The following is a 10,209-nucleotide window of genomic DNA, read 5'->3' as shown; positions in this document are numbered from 1 at the left end:
GGAAGGGTCAATATGATAATTTAGCAACCCTCAAAGTATGATTTTTACTTTGTATATTAAAAATTGTACTTAAAAAAATCAATAAATTGTGTACTAGTCATCTACTGATGATATTCCATGAATGCTATTTGCTTCTTGCAGGTAAAACAGAACTAGAGTTACCGTACCTGAAGTTAGAAAAACCCAGGAACACGCTTATTACGTGGACATCTATCCTATGATCTGGAAGGAGTTTAAGAAAAGGGGATATGTCACCATATTTGCTGAGGACGAACCCTCGATTAGTGCTTTCAACCTTAGATTGAATGGTTTTAAGGAATCCCCCGTGGACCATTAATATATGAGGCCATTTTGGCAGGCCATCTGGGACTCCGAACTCCGAGAAAGGAGCAAGAGATATTGCACGGGCGGTACGCCACATCATCAATTTTTATTAGAGTATCTGAAAGACTTCTACGTGAAATATCAGAATGTTTCCAAATTTTCCCTGACATTTTTGGCCGAATTGACTCATTGGGATAACAACCCTGGAGAATATTTAGATGTGGACTTTGTGAATTCTTTGAAAGTGTTCAGCAAGTTGGGATTTCTGGACAACACTTTACTGATTGTGATGGGAGACCACGGTGCTAGGTATGGGAGAATCAGGCGCACGTTACAGGGGAAAATGGAAGAGAGGCTCCCCTTCATGAGTCTTCATTTTCCTCATCGATTTAAACTCAAACATCCTCATTTAATTAAACTTCTATCAAAAAATGCTAATCGATTCACGACACCATTTGATATTTATGTAACTCTCAAGGATGTCCTTGATTCCTCAAGGTTGTATAAACCTGTGACACCGAGCAGAGGAATCAGCCTCCTTCAGGAGATTCCAGCTAATCGGAATTGTGCGTCTGCTCATATTGACCTCCAATTGTGTTCATGTTTAGTGCAGAGTAAGGTGGACCCAAACAGTGATAATATAAAAACCATGGCGGACCAACTTCTTCGTTTTATCAATGATCTGACTCTGCCATTGAGGGACTCATGTCATGAGCTGTCAATTCATAAAATAAAATCTGCAAATTTAATAAGTCCTAATGAAAAGGTATTAGGAATCATGATAAAATATTTAAATATATGGCATCACAAATTATCATGATTATATTGGGAAAAATTATTGACTAGCATTCTAAAACCTTTCAATAATATAGGGTTGTTGAACTTATATTGGTGAATATTGTCATGAGTTGGCTGTTCAAATGCACGAGCTTGCGAGTGCATTTTAACAGCCAACGAGTGCCAATATTCACCAATATAAATTCAATAACTCCTTTATTATATAGTTTAAACATTTCCACATATTTTATAATAATTATTCCAACAAAAAATCCCTCAAATTAATGATTTTTTAGTATTGGTATTCAAATTAATGTCTGTATTACGTATATGAGTATGCCTGAAACATTCCGAATACGAGCGTTCAATATCGAACGCCCCGTTGTAAACAAAAAAAGTCGTCTGGTCAAATTCTCAGAGCTAAATTAAAGAAAGGAAGTGGCATCTAGGTAAGATGAGTTCATTTTTCACACAAAAATGAAATTATTTATTAAAATAAATAATGCGTTCAATATCGCATCATTCCGATGACCCTACCGAGCGATATGATTTGCTTATTTAGGTTTTAGTGGGTCTAATACATTCTATATTTTAATCAATAATTTCATTTTTGTGTGAAAAATGATCTCATCTTACCTAGATGCCACTTCCTTTCTTTAATTTAGCTCTGAGAATTTGACCAGACGACTTTTTAGCTCATCTGAGCCGAAGGCTCAAGTGAGCTTTTCTGATCACATTTTGTCCGGTGTCCGTCTGTCCGTTTGTCTGTCTGTAAACTTTTCACATTTTCAACTTCTTCTCAAGAACCGCTGGGCCAATTTCGACCAAACTTGCCACAAAATATCCTTGGGTGAAGGGGATTCAAGTTTGTTCAAATAAAGGGCCACGCCCTAATTCCAGGGGAGATAATTGAGAATTAGTGAAAATTTGGTGGTACGTTTTGAAAATCTTCTTCTCAAGAACCACTGGGCCAGGAAAGATGAAACTCATGTAGAATCATCCTCAGGTAGTGTATATTCAAATTTATTCAAATCATGTCCCCCAGGGATAGGGCGGGGTCACAATGGCCGACCAAAGTTTTATATAGAAATATATAGGAAAATTCTTTAAAAATCTACTATTCAAAAACAGAAAAGCTTTAATCACTCATATTTATATGGAAGCATCCCAAGGTAGTGTAGATTCAAGTTTGTTCAAATCATGACCCCCGGGGGTAGGGCGGGGCCACAATGGCCGACCAAACTTTTATATAGAAATATATTGGAAAATTCTTTAAAAATCTTCATCTTAAGAACAGCTAAGCCATAATTGCTTATATTTATATGGCAGCATCCCCAGGTAGTGTAGATTCAAGTTTGTTCAAATCGTGACCCCCGGGGGTAGGGCGGGGCCACAATGGCTGACCAAAGTTTTATATAGAAATATATAGGAAAATTCTTTAAAAATCTTCTTCTCAAGAATAGCAAAGCCATAACTGCTCATATTTATATGGATGCATCCTCAGGTAGTGTAGATTCAAGTTTGTTCAAATCATGACCCTCAGGGGTAGGGCGGGGCCAAACTTTTGGATTTAAACTTTTCAATAGTAAACCAATTACTACTTTTTCCTAGCCACAATGCTCGGGTGAGCGATGTGGCCCATGGGCCTCTTGTTTTGTTTACAACGGGGCGTTCGATACTGAATGCTCGTATTCGGAATGTTTCAGGCATACTCATATACGTAATACAAAATTAGCATTCAATAAAACGTCAAGATATTGAACGCTAAAATTCTCTGGATTTTTAACAGTATTTTATTAGAGACTATTCATTAGCTATATAATAAAATATTTTTATTTGATTCCAACATCAATGAAAGAAAGTTTAAACATTTTCCAGTAAGTGGTCTCTAGAAAAAATTATGCTTGTTAAAGATGTTTCTGCAAAGTAAAAGTTCTTAAGCTTCATTCAAGTCACTCTATGCCCTTTGATTAAAATTTTATTTTAGTGGTAATGTCATTTGATTGGTTAAACAGTTTTATCCATTTTGTATAACATAACTTGCCTGTGTCACAATTTATTACGTCAAAAACATATTACTCTGCTTGATGTTAAATTTTAAAATATGCAATATTTGAAGCCATTTTCGAAGGAAACTAGAACTGTCCAAACGGGACAAAATACCCCCCGCTGGGTTTTTCAGAAGTAAGTTTTTCCATAATAAAGATATGTATCAAACACGAATTATGAAATTTTTATTCCAGTGACCTTGAACTTCCCCAAATAACCTTGGGTCAAGGTCATGAAACACCCTTGGGTCATGGGCAATCTTTCAGTGAAATGAGAACCTACCAAGTTTATCCAGAAGAAAGATATGGACCGTACTTGAATTATGAAATTTTTCTTCCAGTGACCTTGAACTTCCCCAAAATGACCTTGGGTCAAGGTCATGACACACCCTTGGGTCATGGGCAATCTTTGTGTGAAATGAGAACCTACCAAGTTTATCCATAAGAAAGATATGGACCGGACACGAATTATGAAATTTTTCTTCCAGTGACCTTGAACATTCCCAAATGACCTTGGGTCAAGGTCATGACACACTCTTGGGTCATGGGCAATCTTTGTGTGAAATGAGAACCTACCAAGTTTATCCATAAAAAATATGAATCAAACATGATTTATGAAAATTTTCTTCCAGCGACCTTGAACATTCCCAAATGACCTTGGGTCAAGATCAGGACACACTCTTGGGTCATGGGCAATCTTTGTGTGAAATGAGAACTTACCAAGTTTATCCATAAGAAAGATATGGACCGGACACGAATTATGAAAATTTTCTTCCAAAATTTTCTTCTTGGGTCATGTCTTTGTGTGAAATGAGAACCTTTATCCATAAGAACTTTCTTCCAGTGACCTTGAACTTTCCCAAATGACCTTGGGTCAAGGTCATGACACACCCTTAGGTCATGAGCAATCTTAGTGTGGAGTAGTAGATTCTAATGTCCCTCTGTAAGAAAGATATGGACCGGACACGATTGCACAGACAGACGGTCAGACAGACAGACGGACAGATGGACAAGGTGATTCCTATATACCCCCAAACTTCGTTTGTGGGGGGTATAAAAATGGAAAAATCTTTTTTATAAACTGCTTCGTGGTTTATAAAGCATAAACTGTCCCAAGTTATGTTATAACATATTTATAACAAAAGTTGAAATAAGCTTCATTCCTTAAATAATCAGATGGTCTTCTATTTCAGGTTTTGAAATTTATGAAAACAGTGGATTCTGATCAAAGAGTAGCCAACTTTTAATAGTTCAGAAATAAATATGGATGTTGCACATTACCAAATCACCATGGAAACACTTCCTAACTATGCACAATACGAGGGCACAGTGACTAAGAACTTGAAGGACAACAAATATGAAGTTTTCCACAGTATTAGTAGTTTAGATCACTGTGGCAACCAGTCTGCTTGTGTGATGAAGCAGTACCCTGATCTCAGAAAATTTTGTCACTGCAGATAATATTTATGGAGATTTGATAAGACTTTTTCACATATCATGGATTCAAAATCAAGTTAAATGTGTTCATTAAGTTGGGATAAAAGGTAACATCATGATAATTGATCCAAACTCCTGAATGTATACTTCTAGGAATGCAGGCAGCATTTACTGGCATTTGAAGTTTTGGGTTATTTTTTTATTATGACCATATAATTGGAGGTTTTGGGGAATACTTATATAGATTTTGGTGTCTTTCTGTTTTCACAGAAATGTTAATTAACTTTTGAATGCTTGGTCCTAGGGTTTAAATATTTCATGTGTATTCCTTGTGACAATAATTTAAGACCAACTTTCTTCCGATACCAATGTTTTTTTTATTGTATAACCTTAACCTTGCAGTTTTATTTATTTTGGAAACACTTAAACAAAATTTTAACTTTGTTCTGACTTTTGAACATTTGATGCTATGACTTTTACATTTCCCATATGCATGCATACGTTGTGAGATTTAAGACCTTTCTTTGGGTACCATTACCTGTTTTTGAAAAAAAATCAAACAAAAAAACCCCAAAACATTAACTTTGGTCATAACTTTAGAATGGGTAATACAGTATTCAAATTTTCATATTTCACCTGTATATTCCTTGTGATAATTTAAGACTTTTCTTTGAGTAACAATTTTTTTTACTTCATGACCTTGACATTTGACCCGCTTTGACAAACTTAAACCTTACCATGGTTCCATGCAGGGACATCAGTGATTCACAAACACATTTTGTTCAAATATTTTTCTTTCTGTGATACATTGATATAATATTTTTGTAATGTATTTCATTGCTAATTGAATTCTTGAACAGGAAAACCCAAAGTGGTGAACTTTCTGTTTAATTTGTCATGTCACTGCTCAATGTGACTGTGAATTTTATTAATTTCTTGTTCATTTCTCATGTTTCTAGATGCCTTTAATCTTAGTAATTTGTATCCATTATTAAAGATGTACAAATTTACCATTGATGAAGTGCTTAATTAATCAAGAATATTGATCAGTATTGAATATTATATGCACTCTTTTGACACAAAGTGTATTACATTAATATTTGTTATATATGCATGTATTTATATATTTTACATTTGTGGGTTTCAATTAATTGGAACAAAATACTTGATGTTGTTTTACTTAAAATTTTGTATAAAAATATTTTAAATGAATTTCTATAAAACTTTGTTGTGGTTTTCCTTCTGTACGTAGTATTAATCCCACCGGGGGACGCGGGGACCGCTCCTTCGGATGAGTCCATATAAATTAACTGAGGTCCCTTGTCGCAGTAAGAGTTGGCATGAAAAAGATCCTTCACTGCTCAATGTTCGGAGTGTAGGTCAAAATTTGCAGCTCTGCACAGGCAAATGGTGCCATATCTCCATATGAGTGAAAATTTCTCAAGAGGGACGTTAAACAACATACAATCAATCCTTCTAGTACTCCGTTTAGTACATGAAGTTTAATTTTAAACTTTTTTGCCTATGTCTCTTTAACTTGCTTGGTCAATTAGTCATAAAAATTCCATGCAATTACATGAGGTCACACTGTCAATGTATTTATTAATACATTTATATGAATCTGTATTATTGCATTTATTTTATTTTTTTATCTAGACAAAATAGAAAAATTATTTTGGCTGCAAGTAAGACAGTCTGAGGCTTGAAATGTGCTGTAAATTAGCAAACATAAATATCTCGTAAATCCACAGGTACTTGGGGGATATCCCAAGTATTGCCCCCCACTCTTTTCCAATTTCATACCCCCCCCCCACACACACACACACTTGAAAAGTGGGAGGGTATAGTGATCGGGATGTCCGTCCGTTACACTTTGGATATCCATCTCTTATCCGCAACTCCTCTCATACCACTGAATAATTAAAATTTAATGAGACTTTCACAGATTCTTTCATACATAATGAAAATAAGGCACCTTCTAGTTTACTTTTTGATCTGAGGCTTTTATTTTGGGTTTATTCTTTATTGAGCTTCGTGAATTGCAGATAAGAGATGGGTACCCAAAAGTGTAACAGACAGAAGTACATCCTGATCACTATATAGTATGTACCCTCCCTCTTTTCAAGCGGGGGAGGGGAGTTTATAAAAATGTTAATGTAAAAATACTTTGCCTTGTTAGCCATCAAATTGGTCATTTCTTTCCATAATCCTCTAACACTACAGAACACCTTAATTCCTTCATCAATGAATAAAAAGTCTGTAAAACAGTTGGTCATATGTGTTTCCATCTTTGTGATATTTAATAATTTGTATCTCAGAAGTATTTTACTAACAAAGGCAATTTTCATTAGCTGACAGAAAATACAAAGATCAAAATAAACTAACTTTGTAATGGGAGAATCCAAATCTCCAGAAAAATAGCATGAAAACTTTCTCTGAATGTGCTGATATCCTCAATCAACCAATAGTTCAATTTAATTTCAATTGACAAAACCTGGGAGTGCTGCAAGCACCTGGAGTAATCTCACCCTCTCTCAACAATATATAGTTTATATATAATAAATGTGTCTTATTGAAAAACTTTATTAGAAAAAATTATGAAAGAAAAAAAATTAAATATTACATGATGTTATCACTATAAATACATAATGTTTCAAGCATTAATATTTTTTGGGATTTGAGCTCTACAAAAAGTTATACGAGCAGTATATGTTTCTCAAACAGTGGCCTGCTTAAGTAGTCTCCCTTTAATAAGATATCTGACCTGACATATTACTCACAACATTTTATATTTCTTAAAAGATTATTTTTTAATTGCATTAATTGGTCAATCAATGTTGAATAAATGTAGAACTTTTCCACTGTTTCTCACAAAAATGTTTGCTACTTTGTGTCCATCACATCAGTTTGCCAAGAATATCCATCATTATTAATCAATCCAAGTTTGTTCGCTATCAGTTTGTATCCATCACATCAGTTATCCAAGAATATATCCACCGTTATTACCTGGTAATCAATCCAAGATTGTTAGCTAGTTTGTGTCCATCACTGGAGTTGTCAAAGAATATATCCACCGTTATGAATCAATCCAAGTTTGTTAGCTAGTAGTTTGTGTTCATCTGACACTAAAGTTACCTGTACGAAAGTTCGAGGCGGAATAGGCACGGCTTGGGCACGGCTAAGACACGGAATCCGCACGGGTTTTTAAAAAGACGCACGGGTTCTGCATGTCCAAGACACGGACACGGCTTCCGTGTCTGAAAGTTAGGAATTCTCACTCACAGAAACCCGTGTGGAGGTACGGAATCCGTGTCCCAGGGAGACGGTTTTTAACTCAGGCGGGTTTTGCTTCAAACTATTTATTTATATCTCACGGCTTTTTACTGAGCATGCTCAATCATAACTTCCTTTATTTGAATATTAAATTGGAGGGATTCATGGTCATGAGCCAAGTCAATGTGTCTTTTTGCTCTATTTAAAGGATATTTAACTAATAGATGTCAGTTGGAGTTGTATTTATGTCAGTCTGGGATAATTTCTTCACTTTTGAACTAAATGCAGTAAGTGTAATATAGAATAAATAAGTCAATTTTTCAATTTTCATGATCTTTCTGTATTGCAATGTTGACAATGAACATGATGAAATAGTTTAGGTTTATTTGAATGACTTTAGTTGGACTTTCACTAATCATATATAGTATATTTTATGTGACATCACTCTGCTTAGGTGAAAGTTTTATTTATTAAACTAAATTCTTTCTCAGATAATGTGCAAACTTAGCTTCTAGATTAAATTACAATTGAATATTGTACATTATCATTAAAATCTTAATTAAAAACTAGCATGGATTGTAACTGATAAAGTTAATCTTTAACAGAAAGTAAACACATTCATATAAGATTTTTAACTTTTGAAATTCTAAAACTAAGCATTAATGTAAAGCAACGTGAAGTTAGTTTGGTTTCAGTCACCATTTTGGCATCCACAGTTAATACATCAGGAGATTCTCTAAAAGCCATGACCTAGATCTAAACAAATGCACAGATCCCGTGACTCCTTATATGGTATACGGCACGGCTTTTTTGACACGGGTTTCCAAAAAACCGTGTTTCCATATATGGAAAAGGACACGGGTTTCAGACACGGGTTTACAGAATCCGTGAGTCCATATATGGAAACTAGCACGGCTTTCTGGCACGGGTTTTGGAAAACCATGCCATCTCATTTAAATATTTCGGCCAATATCCCGTGCCGTGTCCGTGCCTCGACCACTTTTAGGCACGGCTTTCCTTACATACTTTACATAGGAGCACGGAATGCTAAAGCACGGGTTTCTGGAGACGGAATCCGTGCCTGAGCCGTGTCCAAGCCGCCCGGACTGTTTCGTACGGGTATCCAAGAATATTTCCACCGTTATTAATCAATCCAAGTTTGTTAGCTAGTTTGTGTCCATCACTGAAGTTATCCAAGAATATATCAACCATTATTTAATCAATCCAAGTTTGTTAGCTAGTTTGTGTCCATCACTGGAGTTATGCAATAATATACATCATCATTAATCAATCCAAGTGTGAAAGTCATTACACATGGAAAAATGGCTCCTCTTCCCAAAGATTGGCATACGTTGGAACTCCTGAAGTTATTATAATGGATGAAAGCTAAAGAAAACGAAATATTTAAATGTACTTTTGACAAAATACTTTTTTTTTAATCTCACATATATGCAGACTGAAATCAAGCATGAAATACATGTATATATGTTCAAAATTAAATATTTTGTCCACATTGGAGTAATTTTTTCACATGACTCACTTGTAAAACGTACACCTACCCTAGGGGTCATGATTTGAACAGATTTAAATCTAAAATCTGTTCTTTAATAGAGAAATTTTTTCCGAGATATATTTCTACCAGGTATATGAAATTTTGATTGTGGCCTCCAATCCCCAGCAAAACCACCTTTGTATGATTTGATCAAACTTGAATGTAAATTTCACAGTGGATTGAATCTTATTCACGTAAATTTGAGTGGCTTAATTGTTGAGAGAGACGTTTAAGACAACTAAAAGTTGATAAAAATTGAATAAAATTTACAAAAAAATGTCTTTTACCAATTATATTTTTTATATCCTAATGCATCAAAATTTATTTTTTGTCCCTAAGGGATGAAAAATAGGAGAAAAATCTTCATGACAAGCATAATATAATATAGGAACCACCAGGAAACTCAAGCAGTGAGATGAAGATTCTACGACTCGGGCCAAGTGCGGTCCTGGGCCTGTAGACTCCTAGATGGAAGCTGTGTTAGATGCCTCACACTAACAAGAAGCCCATGGGCCACATTGCTCACCTGAGTAACTGTGGCCATGCTTTTTTTTTTACTATATTCCACCTTGTAATACCTTTTATGACCCCACCCTACCCCTGGTGTCATGATTTTAAGAATTTAGAATCTACATTGTTCCAGATTGCTTCAACATACTTTTCAAAAAGATTTTTCAATAAAATTAGATTCAAAACTTCGATTCTCTATTGTAGCCATGTCTACACCATGGGTTCATGATTTGAAGAATTTAAGAAGATCTTAAGGACGTTCTAAACACTAACAGAAACTGTTTTTTG

The 10,209-nt window shown here is 35.0% G+C and overlaps 1 protein-coding gene across 1 annotated transcript; it reads left to right on the top strand.

The window, feature by feature from the left end:
* Positions 1-66: 66 nt before the first annotated feature.
* LOC134260581 (uncharacterized) lies at positions 67-5,738 on the top strand. The gene is made up of 2 exons (XM_062743124.1): positions 67-1,090; positions 4,343-5,738. The coding sequence occupies exons 1-2, from the start codon at positions 341-343 to the stop codon at positions 4,394-4,396; spliced, it is 804 nt and encodes a 267-aa protein (XP_062599108.1). The 5' UTR covers positions 67-340; the 3' UTR covers positions 4,397-5,738.
* The last annotated feature ends 4,471 nt before the right edge of the window (positions 5,739-10,209 follow it).

This window comes from Saccostrea cucullata, unplaced genomic scaffold (assembly GCF_032062105.1).
Source record: "Saccostrea cucullata isolate Sc308-1 unplaced genomic scaffold, CSIRO_AGI_Scuc_v1 ctg18672, whole genome shotgun sequence".
Lineage (NCBI taxonomy): Eukaryota > Metazoa > Mollusca > Bivalvia > Ostreida > Ostreidae > Saccostrea > Saccostrea cuccullata.
This window is presented reverse-complemented; position numbering and strand designations above follow the sequence as displayed.